The 26,180-nt window shown below is 37.9% G+C and overlaps 1 protein-coding gene across 15 annotated transcripts in view; it reads right to left on the reverse strand.

Moving 5' to 3' along the window:
* The window catches only part of PRLR (prolactin receptor), a 153,456-nt gene that overhangs the window by 23,602 nt on the left and 103,674 nt on the right, over positions 1 to 26,180 (reverse strand). For 11 of the 15 annotated variants that reach the window (XM_064642723.1, XM_064642730.1, XM_064642724.1 and 8 more), the window contains 3 exons: positions 6,516 to 6,584; positions 1,623 to 1,736; positions 427 to 559 (listed from right to left, as the gene is read on the reverse strand). In XM_064642723.1, the coding sequence (XP_064498793.1) occupies positions 427 to 559; positions 1,623 to 1,692 (203 nt within the window). In that variant the 5' untranslated portion in view covers positions 1,693 to 1,736; positions 6,516 to 6,584. Of the gene's footprint in view, positions 1 to 401; positions 560 to 1,622; positions 1,737 to 6,515; positions 6,585 to 18,039; positions 18,727 to 26,180 lie in introns of those variants that run through there. The other 4 variants (XM_064642732.1, XM_064642735.1, XM_064642734.1 and 1 more) reach the window with 4 other exon arrangements.

The following is a 26,180-nucleotide window of genomic DNA, read 5'->3' on the forward strand; positions in this document are numbered from 1 at the left end:
GCCCAGCCTGGTCTCAGTCTATCCCTGTCCCCCCACTCTGCCCTGCTCCCTAGCCAAGGGGGAGTGATGGGCTCTGGAAGGGACCCTCACTGCTCCATGCCTTGATGCTCCACTCCTCAGAGAAGACCCCATTCAGCTAAAAGATGTGTGCCTCCTGATAAGATGGACAAATATGCCTTTTCCAGCACTTCTTCAGTGGGATTTCAGGTTGGATGAGTTTTAGTAGGGATAAGCTGAAGTTTTGAGACTGGCAGTGGTCATGTTTTCTTCTTACAAGGGAAGCCATTCATCTCATGCAGCCCTTGTTGGCCGTCTGAGGTTAACACAGATTCATAGAACCAACTTTACAAATTAATGTTATCATTCCCTTATTCTGTCATAACCATCACTTGATCACTTACAGAATATGTATGCACCACTCGTTACCTGTCCTTGCTGTAGAACAGGGTGTAATTGGTAGGAAGGCCTCCATCTGAGCCAGGCTTCCACCAACAAGAAAAGGTTTCCTTTTCTAGAGAACGACATCTTATTATCTTAGGTTTGCCAGGGTATGACTGACCTAGGGAAGTGCAAAAATCCAGTTAGTTATATCAGAGGAGGACAACGTTTTTGGTTGTTATTGCTGAGTGATAAGCCCAACCACCAAGGAATGCTTTTTTGAAGACAATAAAATTATGCGAAACTATTGACTGAATTGGGTAAATAAATCTGCCTGGAAAAAGGATCAAAATTCTCAGAAAAGTACATATAGATATATAAAAATATATAAAAATATATTTTTATCTCAAACTTCCAAAATAACTACTAAAATTATTTTGCTTCTCTTTTTAATAAGAAAATTTAATTTTTGCTTAAACTCAAAAAGTGTATATTTATCTCCAAAGTAAATTGCAATGCCTGGAAGTAAATATATGACCTTTGCAGGTTTTTTTTCCTAAAACATTGAATTTTTTTATCTTCAGATCATCTTAAAATTAAATTTCACCTTCAACTTTGCAACAAAACTAAAATTCCACCTTCAACTTTGCAACAGAACTAAAATTCCACTATTTGTGCATAGTTAGGGTAAACTACAGGTTAGACAAAAAGAAAGAAATCAACAGGCTAGATGATTATTTTTGTGTACTAGCAACCTGAATGTATTCATTAATTAGTTGGATATTCACTGGTAATCCAAATACATTTAAGAATATTTCTTGTTAAGACTACCTGTCATTAGGTTATATCAAAAGCACAGACCACTAATTTACGTATATTTTGGCATGAAAAGCATGTGATCTTTCAACTCAAGCTTACCTTTATTTCATTAAAGTTCCATATCACTATCTCAAATAGTGTGACTATTCATATGATGCTAATTTCCCAGAAGGTGACAAGGATGAAGTAAATGTAGGGGTGGAGTGAGTGTCTTTCATCATTGCCACCACACAGTCCTTAAATTAATACTATATATAAAAAAAGGATTCGAGCCATTTTCAAAATGCCATAAAAAACTTCAGAAGAAAGTACTTTAAATAGGTCCAGGCTCCACTGGCACTCAGGACAAATTGGGTAAAGTCTCATACTTTTCTAAAGAAAGTGTTTTAAGGAAAAACTAGTGTTTCAGGAAGGGTTGTACTCACCTGTCAGACCTGCTGTAGTCAGAGCAAGTTGCAAAATAATTTGAACTGATGAAATGAATCTCTGCTTCATGATGTCTGCTTCTCCTCAGGAGGAAATATCAGATCAGAGGCTCACTGAAAAACACACCGTCACGCAACAGTCAATAACAATGCTTAACGTATAATATGTATTACTTGACTTGATCAAAGTCCTTTTTGAATTGCAGCTAATTGATTCTTGTTCTCTCAAAAGGTGTGGCAACACCTACGGTTCCACTTCAGAAGGTGAAAACCTGAATCCCTGAGTAGCAAGAAGGTTTTCCCAAAGGTCCTTGAATGGTTAGCAGTGCTAGGATTACAATTTCATAGCATTAACAAATCTTGCATATTTATTTGACATCTTGGGATACCTGGTGCTTATCTTAGCGTTCTAACTTTTACAGTCATTAATTCACCAGAGAAACCAGCCATTTGGTAACAAAAATACACTTTTATCCCTATTGATACAAAGAAGATGCCAACATATTCAAACACTGAAACTCCTGAGAACAGAAGGTAAATAGAAAAGGTCTAACATTTATTTAGAAGGTTTTGATTTTTGATCTAATCTCATGACTTCTGAATATTTGGGACTGTCGATATTGAATTCAGGATCACCTGAGCTGAAGAATGCTACTGCTTCTGTGCACTTAATTCATTGTTTTTACTGCACTGGATTTTGCAGTGAAGTGGAAATGTCAAAATCAAAGAAAAGAAACCAAGGAACAAGTGACATAATGTCACAGCTAATTTACTGTGTGAAAATGCAAGATGGGATGCAATTATCCCTCTTTCTTCAACCTGTAAAGGCTAATCCTGTAGAACGGCAGAAAAACACGTGCACTTGGAAAGCCACCAGCTGTGACTCCCTGCAGTGGGCTGACACCACTAGATGTCCTCAGAATTCAGGCTATAACTCTGGGTGCTCTGGAGACTCTGTTGTTGCTAAATCTGTTTGCTTAGCCTGAAGGAAAGACAGTACCACTTAAGGCAAACCTGCTGCTTCTCCCACCAATATGCTTCCTGCTTGGAGATGATGACTGCAGTAGGCTATTAGCTTCTCAGTAGCCAGCCTCACTCCTTGAAACTAAAGAAGAACAATTTACCAGCTAAATAGCAGGCTCCTTATCTCAGCTTTCCACTCCCACCAAACACATCTGACAGGTACTTGTATGCTTGCAATCCATCCAGTGTAGCACAGCATGGGAACAAGCTGTGCCTTTGGGGAGGAAAAATTCTTTGCGGTTCATCAGATGACTCAATTTTCAGCATGCAATTCATTTTCTGTATCAAGAAACTGTAATCCATCATCATACAAATGTTTTTCCCAGCACAAAGGCAAATGAAGTATCAGTTAATTTAACTGAGTCTAAAACATGTTTACTGCGGGCAATGAGGAAAAGAACAACAGTTGGCTACATTTCCATATACCACTTCCGAATATCCAGGCACATTTCACACCCGTAACTGAGGTACACGCTAGAAAATCACATATGGGCTAGTTTTAGACTCACTCAGAGCATTCTGTGCATATGCAGGCAGGTTTTGAGTAAGCACATGAAAATTTTAGTACTCTAAACAAATGACAGGCAAAAATGTTAGTGTTTACTTTTAGAAATTAGTTGAAAACTTGGTGTTATATAATGAGGGACACAGTTGCTCATACAAGGCACATTTTTCTCAAGCAAAGGTGAAATAATGAACTATAAACAGTAGCTATTTCATATGATACCATTTAAAATATTTTACTATTTCTAAAAATAGTTGAAATGTTTGCAAAATACAGCACTTTCAAACTCAGACTCTTACTGTGATTCCCTATAAGGTAACTGGTACCATGATTTATTTTTTTACTTTTACAGACACATCTTTTCTGTGTGAAGAATTGACAGGTAAGAAAAACTGATTATAGTGGCTAAAAGATTGAAATTTTTCAATACAACAAAGGAGAGGTATCACAAAAGATCTCTATTAGAGCACTCTTGCAAGTAAAATGGGATAATTTTGGAAACTGAAGACCTAAAGAACAAAATTAATAGAAAGAGGAAGAAATTAATGCATTTAAAACCAAGTACTTCTTCCTTGGGAGCATTTGAAAACGAGATGATTGTGAATCACTTCTGCAACGTGGCTGTGAAAACGAACAGGAGATATACAGGGGAGGAATACGGACCTATTAGTGCCACACAGTAGGCTCCGCGTACAATTCTCGTCACCTATACTTGGAAAAAAACCAGACCAGATTTAGAACAGATTTAGAACACAGCTACAATCATGACACAGAGGATGTCTCATGATGGCGATTTAAAAGAATTGGCTTTGTACTCCGTGCAAGGGTGGTTGTCGCCTATAAACGTAGCAGGAGATAAGCATCAAAAGAGGGAAAATAAGAATGTTTCCATGGTTGCCTGGTATTTGGAATTTGTGATTCGAATAGAGTTTATAAGGCTTCTGAAGAGACGTCTTTTTTTTTTTTTTGAAAATACTTGCTTAAATAAAATAGATAACACCCTCTTTGTCATAACTGTATCAAAAATGCATAATCTCCCCTATCTATGACACGAAAATGTTTTCATAAAAAGGGCAGCTAGCATTTCTGAAGATGCTGTGAGGGAATGCCTCACTTTTAGGTCTGAATGCATTCTTTTATAAGGGATACAGTGGACACTGATTTGCCACAAAGTCATGCAAAACCAAGGGTTGAATAACTGATAATTAAAAGATCATATGCCTCCTTTTGAAGGTTTTGATTTAATTCCAACCAACTTATTGCATTCTGACATTCCAGCTGAATTTCTCCCTTTTAACACAGCTGTTATATAGTATTCAACAGCTGCACATTGCACACTGGAAAACAGTGCTCCTTGATGGAAATGGAAACTATTACAGCAGCATTAAAATGCAAAGAAGAGTTAGATGTTCCTATAAAATAATGCTACTCTGGAACTGATAATATAATGAAATTGTAGGTCTGAAAACCGTGCTGACAATGGTACTGGATGAAGCTGAAAGCTAAGCACCAGTACTGAAATCAGGTGCTGTGGAGCATGGTTGAGAGACAAACGGTCTTGTCCTAACTGACTTTTAGTTCTTGCATTCTTTTCTTTCTTTCTTGGCTATGCTGATGGACAAATTTCTTGAGATTGTCAGAGAAGTCTTTACTCAGTTCTGCACAGATGGAAAAATTTTCTAGCTGCAATGCTTCCAGGCTTGCAGGAACAGGAACAAGTGTGCATCAGCCAATGGCAATGACATTATGTCCATCATAAGTTCTGCTTTTGCGGCTAAATAAATCAAAAGCCAAAAGTACTTTACCAAAATGTACTGAAAAAGTTTCACATTCTCACTAGTCATGATGATAAACAATGTTCATCTTTCAGCCTGGGGGAAGGCAGATTAAGGAGTTCACAAAACACCAGAGTTCATTACCATTTGAAAGGCTTAACTGCAGCTGTATGAAACTAAGCACAGATAAAGAACAGAATAAAGCAAGAATGTGGGTCTGTTTGACCATCCAGAACATTCAACTATACTGTGGATACTGCATGAGTCTGCCTTCCCACGCAGAGATCTCAAATGTCAACACAGATACATGTTCCTAGCCATGATTTGAGCACTGTTATTGCTAGATGTGTTTCTGAATGACAGTGATGGTTGGGATCATACTGTAAATTAAAAGTTGTAGGTGTGCAGTGTGACAAGAGCTCTGCTTTCCCTCTCTGAATGAGCCTTAATTGGATGTCTCAGAACTCTGAATCCCTCAGGCACCCAGTATGGCCTTCATAGTGATGTACAGGCTCCAGAGAATTTATGGAATTCAGACACATCTCTGATCTGAATTTCTTGTGACTGATTCCAGGCGGCTACTTAGCACATAGCTTCTGTGGAGTACTTTGTGAGGATGCTTAGTACTTGCTGTTGGCTATGTAAGGGAATCTTGACATCCAGTTAATTTACTGGGACTAAGGACTTCATATTTCTGTGTTGAGGTCTTTTAGATTTCATCTAAAGGTCTTTTAGATTTCATCTGAAAAGCCTATACATGAGTTATAATATATTTTTCCTAAATTTTTCTCCTAAACAAACCACCTCGACCTCCTAATAACTCTTTGCAACCCTTCATTTGATTAGCAGTCAAGATGAGATGATGAATGGAACAACTTCCCTCACACATGGAGATGTGCTTCTCCATCTGAAAGACTTGATTCATTTTTGAAAAATCATGAAAACACAAATTCTTAAAACTAGTTTAGACCCTCACCTTCTCCATCATAGTATTTATGCTCTTAGCTCCTATTTATTTTACAGAAATGAGCTTGAGACTCTCCTAAAAACTCTCACCATTTAAATTGACAAAGAAAAAAAAAAAAACAAGCCATGACAAGAAGAAAGTGCCATTATCCTTACTTTACAGATGGGGAACTAAAACACAGAATAACCAAGTGCTTTGCTCAGATTCATAAGTTTAACAGAAGCTAAAAAATGATCATTTACTACAATTTTTCTTTTCTTTTCTAAATACCACCTCTACTGCCTTTGTTTTCCTACTAAAACATGATTTACCTAACAATAGCAATCTTTATCTACCAGTTTCACAGCCCCTGAATATTCCATTTTCTTCCCTGGTGGTTTGAATGTTTAGCCATGATTGCAGGATTATTATTTTTACAGCTGTCTTTTACAGAAAAGAAAATCATAAGCTCTAAAGAGTAAAATTTTAGAGTCTGAAAGCTAGAATTTACATTAGAACTTGAAATATGATGGAAATTAATCTCTACCAATTATCAAGCCCAACCCCACAGTTATCTTCCTGTAATAATTTTAAATATTCTTCATATATAGAATAGTCATGAAATATACAGTTGAATTTCCTACCTAAAAGATTCATGTATGTAAGGAAGCTTTTTATTCCTCTCTTTCATATATGTCAGATCACTTCATAGGCTGCAAAAGAAAAAGAAATCCAGGTTTAGTATATTGCCGGAAGTATTACTACTTTATTCCTAAAACACAGAGAGAAAAAAGGTCACTCTTTGTATTAGCTGCTGTAGATACTGAAACCCTAAGTCAATACATTCAAACACTGAGAGCAATAGAGACTGAGGTAAAATACTGTGTTACTGTACATGCTTTCCTTTATCTGTTTCAATAAAAGCACAGAATTTTGTAGCAACTTCAGACGCAGTTTAAACTTACTGGTAGACTGTGCTAGGCTATGCGAAGGCTAAACAACATCTACACTGGCCAGGCCAGCATCAGATTAAAACTGACAGCTCAAGCAGCATAATTAGTGAACATGGGGTGCAGGGAATGAGCTTCACCTGACTACTAAAGCACAGTCCTTGTGTGGAACCCACCAAACAAACTCCCTTCCCCACATGCCTCATTGACTGAAGAAGGTATAGCACACATTAAGGGATGCCTGAGGGGAAACAATGTGGGGAGGAAAGGAAAGGATCAAAGTGGACTGGGGAGAAACAAGCATGGGAAAACAAGAGAAATAAAGAGGTCAGTTCAGTGTAAACCGGTGGCTTGTCAGATTGAAATGTGTGCCTGATCACTGTGGTCTGCCCTATGCTCTCATTAAATCCTATTTCTATCTATCTTCTGTCTGGCTGGACTGTTCTGAGTGGTACTTTTGGATGCTATGGAACTTTCTGCTAGATTAGCCAGTGGAGAAGAGAGGGATTGCAAACCTCCAGGCTCAAATGCACCTCCCCTGCAACTAGGGAGACCAGGGGATCTGGGGCCAGCTACTGGGTCACCTGAGCATCCAGGAGCAGCTACTACAACAATCCATTTTTCGTGTGCAAATGCACACACATATGTGTAAATGTATATGTTACACGCAAATGTTACGGCTTCACTGATGTGCGTTACCTCTGTGTGGTTTTTGTGCCCATGCACCCACCCTCTGGGAGCAGCTGCTCAGCTTTGCTACAGGCAGAGATTGAGGATATGGACCTAGAGCAGCCTCACATTTATGGGATTATCTGATTCAACGGGCTCTAACAGACTGACATGCAACATTTCACCAAAAAATACCCCACCATGTTTAACTACTTGCTCTTTGTCATTCCATCCAAACACACTATTCTGTGAAGAAAGAACTTAGATGAACTTCAGTGGGCAACTTATCTGCCAGAGCAATAAAAACTGTTTAATTAATTAAATTATTAGCTTTGAAATTACTAACTTCATCATATTATTTCTGACAGAAATCTCTCCATAAACAATTTGAAATAAAGTCGAATATTTTCTAACTAACATTAAGAATATACTGTGTCTCCTGGAGACCAGGTGGAAAGACATATTACTCAGTTACCACGGTATTCTTTTGTTTGGCTCCATTTCAGTAAAGCTAATGAGAGCAATAAAAATACCATGAAGTTATTTGGCAGCTAGACATTATGCCATTACAGAGGAACGGATTTAATTGAGGGCGATAAATGGTTTCTTTTTTATGTGCATATTTAAAATGGCATCAATAACATACAGCTGAATATGGCAGAAATAATGTTTGCAGTTACTCAACCATGACACAAGGTAAAGTGTAGTTTAAAGATGGAGCTCAATAAATGCTTTCTGCTTTAGAGAGGACAGAAATCTGGTTGACAGTGTGCGTGCTGGGAACACTGACTAGAAATGGACTAAATAGAATTTTCTCAAAATTCTGCCTCAGATCTAGATTGCTTCACAGAGACATTTTAAAAATAATGCAGTTGCTTAACACTTAAAGGGAAGCCTAGTTCTAAGAGAAAATGAAGGTATGGTTATGATCACTAAATAAAAATAACACTTTTTCTGGTTTCTACTACTTGATACTGCATCAAAACTTACAGTTCTATCCTACTAGCAAATTTCTTTCTGCTTTCGAGACTGCCTTCATTAAGAAGTGACTTTATGACTTAGTGACACATCCTTACACAATATGACCGATATAAAATATGGTTTTTTTAAAGTTGCAATAGTGCCATAAGCATTGGCTTCATCATATCACTGATTGGAAAGGATCATGATAGAATACACCCTAACCTTCTGCAATAACCAGGGCAATGACTTTCATCCAAGTATTTCCACATCAAATAATCATTATTCAAATAATATTTATTGTGATAGTCCTGAGAACAAGGAAAGAATCCCACTGTCTTAGGTACTGTGCAAAGAAGAGTTTCTGCTCTTAAGATCCAAAAATGTAACTACCCAATTAATAATACAGAATGGAAGATAGGGATCTAAAAAGCAGGTCAAAACTTGAACATTTTTTGTTTGAGACTAAAAATTATTTTCATTGTAAAATATTTTCAAAATATCCCATAAACTGGAAACTGCCTATAAAGGATCAGTTTTAGAAAATTAATTTCAGAATGCCACAAATTCTTTTTCAACCAAAACCAATGCACCCAAATTTTCAAAATTCCAAAATGAATAAGTATAACCAAATATCAACATAAAGCATAGTGTTTTGAAATTTACCATTAGAATATTTTATAAAACCCAATAAAATAATTGCAGTATTTTTTCAACTTCTTTTTTTCCAGTGAAATCATGCTGTGATGAAAAATTTCTGATAACCTTTAATTATACACAAAATTTCAATGAGTAATGCAATGGCATAAAACTCTTGCTATTTTGACAATTCTGAGGGAAGATGGTGGTGTAGAGGTGAGGAGGTTTATTGCAGAGAGACTAAAATTATGAACACTTTAGAGGAAGCAAAGGAACAGGACTTTGAAACTAGTAAAGGGAACACAATAATGGAGAAAAGTGTGAGAGGTTAGAGGGAACAAGACAATGAGGAAGGACACAGAAGGGGGAAAGAGCAAAGAATCTGTTTGCACCAGGCAGTAAAGGATCGGATGAACTTGTCATTTTGATTGTACTCTATTATTCCACTTGAGTTGCAAAGCTCCACCCACTGGATGCCACCTCCAGATAGACTTTTCTTGGTGAACACAGGTGATAGGGTTGAGTGGAGGAGCAGCATCTCCTGGATCCTAGTGCCTGCAAGCATCAGTAGAGTAATGCTGAAGGAGGATGTGACCTTAGATCCAGAGCAGTTTCTTTAGGCTCTCTCACTGAGACAGCCCATTTTGGCTGAGTCTGAGCCTGGAGTCTCTACGCAAAGCTTTATGACTGTGGAAAGACTCTAAGGGAAAGAATCTGGCTGCAGGGGAGGCAATGTTCTTCTTCAATTACAAATATGCTCAGCCATTAACAATATCAGTGGGAGCAGAGAATAATAACTGTTTTTCTGTTTCAGTGTTCTCTTTTTCAGGAGGTCCTCAGTATGAGGTTGTAAAAGAAGGTGTTTCTTTGTCTGTTTCCAAGTACATATTGAACATTTACACTTGAATTGTTTAAGTGACTGTAGAGTCATTCTGTAAAAGAACACAATTACCAAAAATTACCACTCCAATCAAACTGATAAAAACACTCAACGTCCTATTATTTTTCAAACATATTCCCCAAGCTTCAAACTTGTTGATAAAAGAGCTTTGTGGTTGCATGCTAAAGGCCACCACTATTGCCATGTACAGATAAGCGGCACACTGGTTAGCTAAAGGAATGAAACAATGCTATCCTGATAATCTAAAACTAATTATTTTAGAGAAATTGCTGACAATAATGGGAGTACCACAATATTGAACATTCAGCCTTCAGTTTACTGAGCTTAAAATAATTAATCTTTTGGCACTTTTAAAGCATTATACCCCCTTTAATACTGGAATATGTGGATATGCAGATAAGTATCTGTATTATGCCTAGCTCAAATCTTGGTGGCATTTTGTGGATCTCCTCCAGTACCTAACTCCTGAGTAGCCTCATGTTTAACACATAATGGATTATTCTCTATAGGAGTTTGGTTAGTGGGCATTAATCCCTAACGTCAGTGGAAAACACAGTTTCCTTGTGAGAAGTCTTATTACAGAAAGTTAAATGTGCAAACTTATGTGCTAAACCAGTAATAGTACCAATACTGTTCTATCACAGCCCTGTTAAGTTCTACATAGATGGTCATCTTTCAGGAAAAAAAAATAAAAAAATTAGTTTTGCAGTTGAAGAAAACTGAAGCTCCTGAAACGCAGTTCCCTGCATTCTGAGGGAACTGAATTCACCCTTTGATCAGGAGTACAAATTTCCTGTCTGATTACTTCACAATGAATATATAAACTGAATGAAGTAGAGCACTAATCTGATCTACTCCCCATCTTCATCCCAGGCTGCTACTCCTTGGAGATTGTCAGCCACAGTGAATTGTGGTTTGGATTTTTCTTTTCTTTTCTTTTGCAGTTTAAGGAAATGACCCTGAGGTTGCAGACTGTGAGATTTTTATGTGCTTGTTTACAGAATAAAGACTAACACTGCAATCTCTGGAGGTTAAAGGTAAATTTATTAATGTATTCATTCACTAACCCATTCATTCATTAACTCATTCGCTCAGCTCCTTACAAATTGCAATGACAACACCGTGTCTCCTACTGCTGAACGTGTTTCTGACAGGTAATAATTGAATCCCTGACAGTAAATAAGCATCTGCCAAGAATCTATTTGAAGAAATTAATTTTGCAAAGAAAAAGAAAGCTTTATAGTGCAGCAAAGACAAACAAACAGCTTCACAAACAGATCAACTAAATATGGGATATTAGGTTTCAGATTATGGGTAGTGTTTAGATTTAACAAACATAAAGGGAGAGGACATAAGAACGCCTCTCCCTTACCTCTTCTGTAACACCAAATTTGAAGTAAGATTTAACATGAATATTTCAGTTTACCCTACTCCTCTGTGGAGTTGGCACACTTCTTGGTTACATAATGAAGAAATAGCTACTTAACAGAATTTGGAGAAGAAAACATTTTGAAGATTAAAAAATATATTCTGTACTAGAGAAAAATCTACTTCAACACTTTCCTTCAGTACATTCTGCTATTTGGTGAAAAAAAGAATCAGAATGCAATGAAGGAGTTTTGGTTACAGCATGTATCAATACACCTCTGTTTTCAGCAAATGTTCTTGATTTACTGTATATTGTACAGCTTCACTGGCTGTGAAATTTCTCCTTCTTTGCACTCAATATCAGATTGGACCTACAGTCTGTACAGTAATTACTAAGTTTTATAGACCTTATTATACTTGGTAATGACTTAACCTTGGAACACTGGCATCAACACCAGAGTCCTCTGCCTTTGAAATGACATGCTTCTTCAAGATTATAAAATACATTCAATTTAGGGGAAGGTGGGAAGGTGGGAGCTACTTGCAAGCAAACCCACCTGATTTTCACCTAAAAGAAACTGACAAAAATTCAAAAGTTTCAATAAGTGCCGGTAGACAAAGATGAATTTTTTTTATGCCCAAGCATCTGAAATGTCAGACCTGCGTCTTTTAATCAGACAAAGGCTATCTCACAAAAATATAAACCTCCCCAATTCAAAGTTATTAAATCTGAAATAACAATGACATTTATTTCAGAAATATTTAATATTTACAAGGAATGAAAGAAAAGGCATAAGCATCAAGAACAGCTTGCCCTCTGTGGGGTGGATTTCATGAGACATTGCAGCAAACTAGGAAATTTTAGCAAAAGCTGAAATAATTCTAAGCATGGTAATTTAGATCACTAGAAATCAACTATCAGCCTCTATAATTAACATCAACCCATTTTGTTTCATATACCAGTACATTCAACTTCAATTTGTAGTTTTTTTTGTAGGCACCTAGTTACCCAAGCATATTTCACACGGCAGAAACATTCTTTTTGTGTGTAATCTACTATATTTCTTCCACAACTCCTGAAATAAAAACCTTATGCTGACATTTATGAAATGGCAGGAGGAAAAAATGCTGTAACTGTGGGTATTACTTTAGGTAATAACAACAAGGCTCTTAAATCCTTGCTTGCATAAAGGCTGACCTTTTCAGCTGATAGAAAAGTAATTTCTATTGAAACTTGGATCCATACTTCAGTCATTACTGTTACCTGCATCTTTTCAAGTTGCCTTTTCAGCAATGCCTTTTATGTTCATATGTTTGAATTTTCTTGGCCCTAGGTCACAGCACATTTCATATAATTTAAAGGGAAAAATCAATGAAGAATGACACAACCATGTTTTAAACTCATCTTTTAATTTAATCCTTGAGTTGCTCCACTGATAGTATGTTGAATATATGACTGGACATTGTTAAAGATGCCGGCACCAGCCTTCCAAATGCAATTCAGATTGTTTTTTTATTTTAACTGACCGTGGTAGAAATGTTGAGCCGAAACTGTTCAGATCTCTGTCTCCCTTAAGGTCTCCTTCCACTTGAAATTTGTGCATCCTGCAGATGGTTACACCTCTGACAAAGCTGCCAAAATACCAGTCTTGTGTGACCCTCATCAGCACACAGAACAAAGCAGATGTAAAGCAGCTCAGAATTATTAAGGTTGGAAAAGACCTTTGACCGATTACCACCTTGTCAACTAGACCATGTAAGTGCCACTTCCAGTGGTTTCTAGAACACCTCCAGGATGGTGACTCCAACACCTCCCTGGGCAGCCCTTCCAGTGTATGACAACCCTTCCCATGAAGAAATTCTTCCTGATGTCCAACCTAAACCTCCCCTGGAACAGCTCGAGGCCATGTCCTCTCATCCAGTCAGTGGCTTCCTGGGAGAAGAGGCCAACCCTCACCAGGGTACAACCTCCTTTCAGGTAGTTGTAGAGAGTGATGAGGTCCCTCCTGAGCTTCGTTTTTTTCCAGGCTAAACACCCCCAGCTCCCTCTGTCACTCCTCACCAGACTTAGTCTCTAGACCCTTCCCCAGTTCCATTGCTCTACTCTGGACTCAAGAACACAGAAAATATTAAGGCTCTAAGAACCAGGCAGGAAAGTGATTAGGAGAGGCAACTTTCCTTCTGCTTCACAGAGTTTTGTCCCAGATGCAGCTCAGAGAGAGTAGAGGACTCAGCTTGCAAAGCTGGTGTCTTGATGAAGAACAGGTTTTGAGGGTTGGCTCAAAGTGGTCTTTCACAACAGCACCAACAGCCACAGTACTTTAAGAGGGAGAATCAATCGCAGACAGTTTGGATGGGTAGCTGAAGCATTTTGAAATCTTTAGATGTAAACATACATCTGTAAGTGCAGTCAGAATGATGCGTTATCCACTACAGATAAGAGAGAGGTCCCAGTTGTTGGAAGGTTAAATAAACACAGCAACATTTAGCCACTGCTCACAGTCCATTTAGTCTTCAATATGGAAACCAAATCAAGGGGACAGTGCTTTCAATAGAGATTTCTGGAACACTCCTCCTCCAGTGGTACAAAAGAACAGTGGTTCTGCAAACTGTTGATGCACATTGCATTTCAAAGTCTGCTCCACTATTTCAGTTTCCCATTTTAACTGATCTGCTCTTTAAACAAAATTCATTCTTTGAAAGGTGAAGCTGGTACTTGAAAACACTGATGTATGCATAGAAGAATACGAAAGGAAAAGGTCATGGACTTTTTTTTAGGTCTCAGAACCTCTGACTTAAGCAAAAGTCCTTACTTTTTATACCTGTGTATGCCTAGAAGAGTTTCATAACTGTGTATCCAACAGTATAGACAAACAGTTAATCTCCAAGCCAACAAGTGCACAGTAACGACCACTTTGCTATACTATGACCCTTTATTCTTAACTTATTTACTCGTCAGCTTAAGCTTACTCCATTTAATTTTAACATTCAACCTTCAATCACCTTGTCCTTCAAGTAGTTTAGAACACTCAAAGATGTAAACAAATGCTGTTATTCCTTTTACAGGATCACATGCTGAGCAGATGTATTTGTAAAACTAGATATACATGCTCATTTTCTTTGAATATAATGTTAAGGCTCTGTTCCATGTCAATGATGTGATCATGGGACAAATGCAAATGAAAAAGGAAAGCAGTTTTAAGATCCTTTATGTGGCAAAGGCAAGACTCTTCATCTCAGGAAAGGGTTATTGAGGCCACTGGCGTTTCATCTGTTATCCTATTTTCTTCCAGTGATGGAAATTCAGATACTTACTACTACTTTTTCTTTACATGCTCCACATCTGATAATTCCACCTGCTAAAACTCACTCCCTCTTATGAGAATTTCACAGCCTCTACAGGCGCATTTTTTGGTGGAGCAGCTACAGGAAACATATGTTTGTGCTTCTCAAGGCATGTTTGTACTTTACAAGCCTCAGCAACCAAGCATATGGCCTCAGTCCACTACTGTTCTCCCTGTATGGGTGCTTTTACTCCTTTGAGAGTTCCATTGATCTCAACTTACTTTTTGAGATTTCTCAGTCTTTGGGATTAATGCAATGGGACTTACACATTTTAAATGGCTTTTCTTTAAACCCAAGTATCATAGCAGGTGAAGACTTTTTAAAATACAATACCTACAAAGTATGATTAACTACATGTAAAATACATAGCACTAATTGGAGTCTCAAAACAGTATCACAGCAAATGAATGTGAATTATTGAAAAAATTTAAGAAGTGACTCCTGATTTGACACAAGTTTTGCTCAAATTATTCAGGAATCAAGCATTTTCCTGCAGATATCTGAAAGCCTAGTAGGAGTTTGCAAGGTCAGTTTTGTTATGGAGTTAAAATCATTAGTATGCACTCTGATATGAAATCAATTTTATATCACTGAATTCACATATTTTCTCCATTTAGTGAATTAAATACTTATATATAATCAACCCATTACTAGAAACTTAAAGGGATAGGAAACAGTTTGTGCTTCTGGTACTACGACAGAGCAAATACTCCAGATTTTGAGGTAAATCCATCAACTGGATATGTAAACAAGCTGCAGAAAGCACCGCTACTACCAATAATATCAATAATTATATTAAAAAACAATGCAGAAATACAAGGAGCAAATGTTAAAATCAGACATTTCTGCAAGTTGTCTGCAAGTGAAATTGATTGCAACCTTCATTGGTTCAAAAGCTTTGAAACTAGGGTCTCAGTTTAGATATTATTAGTATTTTCCATGGTAGAAGTACAAGTTCTGGAGCAGAAATCTGTGCATAAGAGCAGGAAAAAAAAAAAATCAAGGGCAGAGAATCATGGAGGACACCAAGTCTTCCAGGTACCCTCCAAGTGTTTGGGAAGACAGAAGTGAGCAACAGAAAGCACATGTGTGTTCTGATGAACTCAGCTCCAGAGTTCTCTTTCCATCTCTTCCAGTAGTTTAGTCTCTGACATCTTGGACGTCTCTTGTCCACCTGCAAAATGGATGGACATCTCACTGAGATATTTTTAACTACACTTATAATTTCCACGTTGATTAAAATTGATGTTTCCAAGATACTTTGCGCACTTTAGATTGAAGGGATTATTCATGAGATGAATTATTGGTAGTAGTGATTTTGCTGTAAATAATAAAAAAAAAATAAATCCAAGTGCCAAGAAATGTTAGTACACATTTCACATTCATCCACAGAATGGATGAAGTTAGAAGACCTTTGGAGACAGTCTAGTCCCACCCCACTGCTCAAAGCAGGGTCAGCTAGAGCAGGTTGCCCAGGGTGATGTCCAGTTGGGTTTTGAAAATCTCCAAAGACAGAAATTCCACAACCTCTCCAGACAGCCCTTTCCACTGTTTGACTGCCCTCACAGTAAATAATTTTTTCTTATGTTCAAGTGGATTTTCTTATACTTCAGTTTGTGCTCACTGTTTCTTGTCCTTTTTCTGGATGCCACTGAAAAAAGCCTGGCTCAATCTACTTTACTTCCCCCAGAAAAGAATTCACCCAAGCCATCTCTTTTCCGGGTAGAACAGTTTCATCTCTCCATAGGAGAGATGCTCCAGTATCTTTATTACCATAGTAATTCTTTGCTGGACTTACTGTGGTATGCCCATAGTCTTTTTTTACCAGGGAGTCCCAGACAGAACTCCAGGTGCTTCAAAAGACTATCTAACCCTTCAGGACAACACTTGGAATACAAAGCTAAAATATACAACTAAGTGAGAAAGGGAGAGATAATGAGACCAGCTCTGAGAAGAATTTTGCTTTAGAACTCCACCATGCTCATTTTCCACTGGTGTATTTGTATAAGAACTAGCACCGAGGTTCAGGAAACTCTAGTTATAATCTTCAATATCTTTCTATTTTCCTTTATATGATATTTTTCCATTAGTCAAAATCTGATTCCTTTTTTAGAGAAACTGTGCTCATAACAAAAGCAACAGCCAATGACTGAATTCCTTTACAAACCACTTTATTTTTGACTTGACAGCCAAACCATTAAATAAGTCGTATAAATTCTCAACCTGGGAACAAACTGTCACTCTTCAGAAAGTTCATCTGTTTGTGTTTGGCTAACTCCATGGAAAAATAAAAGCTTTGTCATTTCTTGGTATCTTTTTCTCTCCCTCAATTATCATTCAGGCTGGTAACCCCAGTATGATGCCTGGCATTTCTATTTGACTGCCATTTTCAGTGATTGTAATGAAATTATATCCCAGAACATTTTAATGATTACCACTTTATAAAAGCCTTAGACTGATAGCACAATTCTTACTGCTGGGGAACATGAGTATTTGTTCTTTATAGCATCTACAAAATATGCAGATATGTTTTTCCTGCAGCTTTATTTACCCAATTATGTTTGACACTAAAACCCAGCAAAGCCTCCTACTTATATGATGACAGCAGTACTAGGTTATGAAGTCTGGGTGGAGCGCCTAACTGTGGTGGTCTGGCCCTGGCTGCATGCCAGGTACCCACCAAAGCTGCTCTGTCACTCCCCTATCTCCTCAGCTGGATATGGCAAAGAAAATACAACGAAAGCCTTGTGGGTCAAGATAAGGACAAGGAGAGATCACTCACCAATTACTGCCACGAGCAAAACAGACTCGACTTGGGGAAACTAGTTTAATATATTACCAATCAAATCAGAGTAGGATAAGGAGAAATAGAAAGTAAATCTTAAAACACCTTCCTCCCACCCCTCCCTTTTCCAAGGCTCAGCTTCATTCCCAATTTCTCTATTTTTTTTTCCTCCCCAAGCAGAACAGGGGGACAGGGAATTGTGCTTGTGGTTGGTCAGCTTATGACATGTTGCCTCTGCCACTCCTTCCTCCTCACAGGAAGGACTCATCACACTCTTCCCCTGCTCCAGCATGGGCTCCTCTCTCTGTGGGACACAGGTCCTGCCAGGAACCTGCCCCAGCACAGGCTTCCCATGGGGCCACAGCCTCCTTTGGGCACATTCACCTGCTCCAGAGTGGAGTCCTCCAGGAGCTGCAGGTGGATCTCTGGTCACCTGTAGACCTCTGTGGGCTGCAGGGGCACAGCTGCCTCACCATGCTCTGCACCACGGGCTGCAGGGTAATCTCAGCTCTGGCGCCTGGAGCACCTCCTCCCCCTTCCCCGTCACTGACCTTGGTGCCTGCAGAGCTGTTCCTCTCACACATTCTCACTCCTCTCTTCCAGTTGTGGTTTTGCAGCAATTTTTATCCCAAAGGCTCTGCCACCGTTGCTGGTGGGCTCAGCCTTGTCCAGCGGTGGGTCCGTGTTGGATCCATCTGGCATTGGCTCTGTTGGACATGGGGGAAGCTTCTGGCAACTGCTCACAGAAGCCACTCCTGTAGTCCCCTGCTACCAAAACCTTGCCAAGCAAACCCACTACACTGACTAAGGACACTGTGAATTGAGGAGATGGGCGCTGTGCCAGCTCTACTACGGCAGCACATAGGAAGAAAACACTCATCCTGGTTTTTGTAATGATTAACGTACCATTCTTCTTCTCAAGCCAGGAGATGAGGTTTGAATCACAGACAGCTGGAGCGAAACAAAATTGTTTTCAAATAGCTCCATTCTACACAGTGGTATTGACCTATGCTGATGGTGTCAGAGTGTGATGAGTAGCTTTGGACACTGCTTATCCCTTACACCCTCAGCTACATCAAACATTTCTTGGCCACTGCTAACACTTTGTGCCCTTGAATATAGTAAGTCTGTAATTTTGTGAGAACAAAAGCTCTTTCAGGAACAGTTTTGCAATACTGACTCAACAGAAGTTAAGCTCTAAAACGTGGCAATAACACATGATTAAAGCTGAGACCAGCCTGGAAAAAAAACATGTTTTTCCATGCAGTGGATCTAAAAAAGCCTGATTTTCTAAGAAATTGTTTCACCTTGCCACTTCAATACCAGCTTCCTTCTTCTTGACATCTTCTATTATACTGAAAGGCTATGTCTGGGTTGGAGATAAACTTATGCAAATGGGTGGCTTCTACACAAGTCAGCTTGAATGGCCATTGTGCATATGCTGACAGTCTAATGGGCTTTTGCCAAAAGGAAACCCATGTTAAACAAATTCTGCACAATCTTCCTTTCACAAGAGCAGAAAATACTAACTGGAGTATCTCTTTTCCATTCATTTGAAAATTTTTAGAAAAAAAATTATGTTTCTATTAACTCTGGGAATGTTATCTTCTTCTAAATATGATTTATATTGGGCAACAGTATAGTACAATATTTGAAGGAATGAGCCTATAGATTGTGAGTTCAATTAGCTTTGCTTCCTTAGTAAACCAAGAGCAGTCTCAAATTTCAAAATCTTCAATCATTATATTTTAATTTTTTTTTCTAGTGAGTCTGTAACAGTGTTTCTATTCACTCTGAGCATGCAGTGCACTTTTTATGGGTTGCCACCTGAGCAAAGAGGGCATAGGCTTTTAAAAACTGTGTGGACTAAAAATTATTGTCTCACTTGGACAAAAATGGACCTGTTTGGTCCTTTGCCTAAAAATCAGGAAGCATAAATTAAATTATCATCTCATCCTGGGGAAATCAGTCCCAAATCTCTTATTTCTTACGGCAAAGAGTAATTTGGGCTAGACTTGTTCTCTACCCCTCTTGTTTCCATTCTGGCTAAGAACACAAGAGTTAAAGTGACAGAAAAAACATAACCAGGACAGAATCCAACTATAGCTTAGTGTTTAAGGTACTTGGATGGTAAGGAACGAGGTTTGTTTGCTCCTTGCCCATCTTCTGTTTATTTTAAGGTGACTGTTTAATGTAAAATACATGATGAGATCTGGTAGGCACAAAACACAATATTTTAGAATAGCATTGCAAAGGAGTGTGCAAGGTAGCCTGGACCTGAATTCGGATGTGACAAGCGATTTGCAGCTTAACTGGCAGGGTGGTTCAGACTGCTACAGCAGTTAAAGAAGGAGAAACAAAGAGGACAAACAAAGAGGTTTGTGTGACTGATTAGGAGCTGTCTTTGATCCCTGCCTATCTTGTTTTGCTGGTGACAAATCCACAAAGAAATGTTAGAGAGACAGGTCAGCATTTTTCTTCGGAAAAAAGTCCAAAGGAAAGGTCTGTAGATGTAGACTCAAGAGTAATCACTACAGAGAAGACAGATGGAGTTGTCTGTTCAGATAAGATGCAGAATAAGATGTGAAGGGAGAATGAAAGACGATCAATAGCAGACTCCTGCAGAGAAAGAATAGAGACTACTATGTGCTGTAGTAGTCAGGAGAATTGTGGAAGACAAAGATAAAAGGAAAACTCTCCTGTCGTGTGTGTCTGTACATGTGTGCATGCAGAAGGGAGTGGAGGCTGAGAAAGAAGATTTCTGTAGGGGAAAGGGGACAAAACAGCTTATTTTTTAGAGAGAAATCAAATAGTTGGCAATTAATTGATATTTCACAAGCTATGTATTAAATATTGAAAGTTTGCATATGAACTGGTGCAGTCACCATCCTTGAAGACTGAAATTAGCCAACTATTTCTGTTTGTCGAATTAGACATGCAGAAGCATGTATTTGTTTAACTTTCCTTTCAAAAGAAATGTTCTAAAAATATTCTCTAAAAGAGAATATTCTCTATTTGTTCTTGAAGAACAAATCAACAGTATTTGCCTGAACACAAGTAAGAAAGGAAAAAAAAGGTAGGTGACCTTAACTTTAGACTTACAATAGGGAAGTGGAAAACCAAGTACATATTCGTTTAGAACTCCATGAAATGCTGTGAACATTTGGAACTACCAAATGTTTGAGTAAACAAACCCACAAGATTAGGAAGCATGATATCCATATATTCTCCTGCATGTGTTAAGTTACACTGAGTTAGATGTGTCAGGTAAATCTTATTGCCAAGACTAAAAAGACCAGTTAAGTACAAGCTACTGAACTGTTACTTTTTACTGGGGGCACTGTAATGAAGGATTCAAAAAGCATAGGTAACTGTGTGGGACATGGAATAATTCAGTGCAGGAAATGCTGCACACTGAAAAAGACTGTGTCTGAATGGAAGCAGATTGTAAAAACATGCACTAAAAATGGAAAACAAAAGCAGTAGAAAGACAGAGCAGGGTCACCTGAATTTCATGGGGCCTATTAAGGTTAAGTAGAACAGGACAGAACCACAGAATGAAAGAATAATTCATGCTGGAGTCAAATAATCCATTCTCTGCTGAAGGCAGTTACCCATGAGACCAGACAGTATTGCTCTGGGTTTATCTATTCACAGCTGGAAAATCTCAAAGTACAAATAGTACCTGATATTCAGTTAGAACCTCCCTTGTTTCAACATGTCCTCCTGCCATGCACTGCAGCAGGAACCTGCCCTCATCCTCCCAGTAACTTCCCTGCAGGTAGTGGAAGACTGCCATCAGGAAAATGCAGGCCCACATTTTCCCTTTTGTTTATGGCTCTACCATCCTGTTGTCACTCTCTGGTTATAATCCAAACCCTTTACTCTCTTGAAACACTTATCTGAATTTTAGGCTGTCCTTCTGATGTAAAACTGCATATTAATTCTATGATGTTTGGGGCCCTTCCTGCCTCTTGAAAGCAAATGAAAACAGTGTGAAACAAAGCTTGCAGTTCCTTCCGTCAAATTGTCTAAGTCTTAAAAGAAAGCGCTTGACCTGCATGAAAAAGGATATGTCAGTACCCTCTTAATATGAATATCTATATTTCTACAAAAGAAAACAAAATTGAAATAGATCATGAAAATGAACCTTAATGAGCTACTGCTGTTTCTTCAAAGCAACTTGGAATGAAAATTCTGATTATTTTTTTCTGTAATGTTTTATAAAATAAGAGAAACTTCATCAGCTCCCATAGAACTGCCAACTAGGACAGCAAATAGACCTTAAAGCCCACTAAAATACTAAAAGTAGGTATATGTGAGATAACTACCAATTCGTATGTTGACATTGAACTGTTAGCCTTGTTACACTGTGCATTTTCACTTCCCTCTCTTCACATCGTATTTGTATGGACGCAGTTAGAAATCCACTCTGTTGCAAATAAACTAGGGTGGTCTCACTAGGGAGGGTAAACAGTGCCAGGGGTTCAGCAAAGAATGTGAACCAGCCTGTAGGCTCTCACATGCCCAGGACAAATGGCTGATAATGAAAATCAGACTTTAAATTTGGGATTTTAGTATAGACTCAGAAAAGGACTGTACATTTTGACTGGTGTAATATTATCAGCCTTCCCTAGCCAGTTTGGGATGAACATTCCAACAACTGCACATGAACAAGCAGCACAAAAAAAAAAAAAGCCAACTCACTGCTAAAACAAAACCTATTCAAACTTTGTGTGCAAAAGAAATAGTTCAAGAACATTTCATGCTTGGGGATAAAGTAATTCTGAAATTGGCAAGATTAGAAAGAGCTTAGCTTGATACAGCTGCCTACTTTCCAGATGAAAAAGATTGGCATAGGTGGAAATTAATTTTTCACTGTTATTTTCATAAGAGCTCCATGTTCCCAGCTCTAGTGTGTTCCTTTTAATGTTGCCATTTCCTATTAGAGGACATGCCACACGGCCTACTGGCCTATTAGAGAAAAGTCATTTGCCTGTTAAATATGACCACTAGATTACAAATGTCTATGTTTACAACCTTTGAAATGAATGCAGTTGTATCAACAACGAATTATCAGTTAACTTTTCTTAGTCCCTAGGATCCTAAGGCTAGAGACACCCACCCATGGCCCTGGGAGCACATAAATGATTCTCTACTATGGCAAGAGACTGGTGCTACTTCCTAAAGGATGGATACAATAAAGTTTGATGTGTGGAGAAAAGCCAAAATCTTGCCTTTACTCAGCAACAGAAAATACAGTAAGGTTTTGAAATTCTCATAGTGCTTTTCCACCTTTTTTTTTCTTTTTGTTTTTGCTTATGTGGTATAAAGCTTGCAAGTTTTGCTGATGTTGTTATTGCACTTGCATGGGGAGTACAGTATCCTTTTTCTCATACATTTGCATTTAAGTATCTTGTGAATACTTGAGAAAAACTAAACAAGTTGCAGTCTAACTCAGAATGTATTCTTGATCACACAGAATGTAAGATCTTAGTTTTAAATAAAACCAGGCTGTTTATGCAGAATAACTCCAGTAATGGGCTTAGACATTTTCTAATATGATAATGTAGCAGGGCTCCAGTAGTACCTTCAGTTATTAAGCTGATGAAGATAAAAACAATATTAATCTCCCTATTTTTGGGCATAAACTGAAATGAAAACTCAAATCCAGGTTCTTAATCTCTCTCCAGTGCCACAACAGATAAACCATTGAGATCCCTTGTGATTCCTCTCTTGACACGTCTCCCTGCCCCATTTTTGAATGTCAGTACCTACGTGCTTGTTCTTTCCATTCTCTGATTGTATTTGTCTACTCTACATTTTCTGAAAAGACACTTGTAGCAGCAGCTGGTATAATTTTTCAGATGCTTCCCCTTATTCAGATAAATAAGGGACTATTGATAAGTGGAGAAATTGTACATCTCTTATAGTAAACAGTTCATTTCAACTCCATGGAGGTAATTCCAATAATAAAAAAAAAAAAAAGTCAGGACAACTTACAATTTTGCCTGCCAAATTTCCTAAAAATTTCATAATTTCTCTCACATCTCATGAACTGTAGAGAAATTACTATTATTTCCACATTCTGTGATGACACAATGAGTGAAATACATTTAATACAGCTGAAAATAAAACTTGGAAGGTTATTTCACCATTAGAGTTTGTATGACAAATACTGTATGTTGCTTCTTTCATTAAAAAAAAAAAAAGAAAGATGAAGTAAAAGCATAACCTTTCCTTTAAAAAACATTTCTGTTTTTAAGATGATATATACTTAGATTTTTAAGGATTAAATGAACCAATGTTAACTATTTTTGCACAATGTAATATTCTTAAATGAGCTGTTGATAAAAATAATTTGTGTCACATTGCATTTTTACATGTTATTTTTCAAATTTCAGGTTAAGATGCATTCCTATGGCTAATGCCTTACAAGCTAAGAAGGATCAAGCAGAAAATCACAAATTAACAAGGGGTTTAGAAGAACTTCTAAAAGAAATAACTGTCAATAAAAGTATTCCTGAAAGCCAACAACAGCGACACTCAGTCTTTCATAAAAACTTCTATGAAAGAAATAAACTCGAATATCACGAAACAGAAAGACACTGTCTGTCCAAGCCAGATGAAGTATTAACTTGTCACTCAAATGTTTCTTATACTGAGGAAAGAAGAAAGAAAGACAAAATTTGTGCTGATGTAAATGGATTTGATGGAAATGGGCACAGAACAACAAACTTGACACAGGACAGCACAACAGAGTGGAGCAACAGATCAGGGAGGGATTGTGTGAGTAACTGCAGTGGGACTGTAGAGTACTCAAGGGTGAGGACAAGCCGCTTAAATTCTCCTTAAGGAAATAAAAGGCCTGCGTGGACTGACTCAAGGAGAAGTGGGAGAAGCAGGAAAAGATTAGTTTAAGCAGATTCTGTGCAGCAGCTGCTTTTCAGTAGCTGGATTTATCTATAAGGAAAAGGAGTCTTTATATTTTGAACAATTACTGTACGTATAAAATATAAAATTCCACATGTCACTTTTGCTGCTAGAAACGAGGCACTGCTGAATTTGAAACTTTACCAGTTTTATGCTTTGCTGTATACACATGTCCAAGATAAAAGTAAGCACCACTTATTTAAACCATAAGCTAACTACTGATCACATACGTGGTTGTTAATGATTTACACATCCAGGAACAGAAGCCCTATCTGTACACCACCACTATAAAGCAAATTTATGAGGTAACAAAGAAAGCATTTTCTTTCATTCTGTGATTCTAGAGAAGCATCAGAACCCTGCTCAGTCACAAAACATTCGTCTGTCTGCTCTCACCAATCCAAGCTCTTCTGTAGGAAAACAAGCACCTCTGCTCCGTCACAGGATAATGAGAATCAACAAGGTAAGATCAAGGAGAAACCACCAGGTTGTCTTGGTTGTTCTAACACCCTATTGGTTAAAGAAGACTATGTAGAAACACAACTCTGAAAGCAAAGCAGCAGATCAAATTAAGGAAGCTATGAGGAAAACCAGCAAGAAAATTACTTAGGAAAGACTTGTAGAAAGTAGATGTAGATAAAAAGTATACTTGGCACTGAGAACTGAGATTGATTGTATCCTAAAAGAGACACGAAAACATGAATCTCAGCAGCAGGGAATTCTGTGTTGTAAGTGCAAACTTCAGCCCTTCCCACAACAGTAATGAAGACTGCTGCCTAAAGCACAGAGCTGAAAAATATTCTGTCAAAAAAATTAAATGTATTAGAGGTAATTACTGTTGGGAAGTAATTTAAATTTTCAAAAGATTTCCTTTAAGTGTTATGCTACAATCTATGACTTGGTCACAAATGCATTGATCCATTCAGCCTAATCTATTTTTTCTCAACAAATCCCTGAAGACTATGCAGAGGAATACTGCTTTAGTGCAGGAACTCTTTCAGCTCGGAATCTAGATGTTTGCCAAATAGGTGAATGTGATACCACATAAAATACCTATGAACAAACAAGCGTACTATAACATATTTCAGTTTCATTATCATGACACGCAAACCTTCACGCATTGTTTTTTTCCTTTACAGACAGCTGGCATACAGAAAAGATGAGCAAAAAACATGAGCAAGCTGCTAAGAGAAAAAAGGTTACTTTAAAATAAAGGAGGAATTATTAGAGGCAAAATACACAATTCATTGGTCATTACTTAAAACCTTATCCTCTTCTATTCTGCTTGATTACACTGATACTTAATAATGAGACTACCAGGAAAAAGATGGATCTGACCTAACATACTTATAATTAATATTGGTGTGATGCAAGATCAGGATAACTGATCTTAGATGAAGATGTATGTATGTATATACATAAATTCATAGATATGCAACTGAGCTTCAATTAAAATACCAGCTACTTATATAATGATGAAACAAAGAGCTTTTGTTGCCTGATAAAGCGTATCTCACATGCTCTTGAAGAGGAAGAGATGTTAACTGGGTGTGGGCCTGGATGATAAATTTCATTTTCCACTTGTCCAAAAGTTTTGTAGACTTTAGATCCCAAGTGTTGATTGTACTCCACTGTATTACAGGTTGTGCATGGCAGAGGAAGAGCTGCAGCAAAGGCAGGGGACAGAGTCTCAGCAGATGGGTACAGGCACAGATCAAGTCCCTCCTGCCACTCCTGCTATTAATGCTGTCCAGAAGGA

Source organism: Pseudopipra pipra, chromosome Z (assembly GCF_036250125.1).
Source record: "Pseudopipra pipra isolate bDixPip1 chromosome Z, bDixPip1.hap1, whole genome shotgun sequence".
NCBI classification, from domain to species: domain Eukaryota; kingdom Metazoa; phylum Chordata; class Aves; order Passeriformes; family Pipridae; genus Pseudopipra; species Pseudopipra pipra.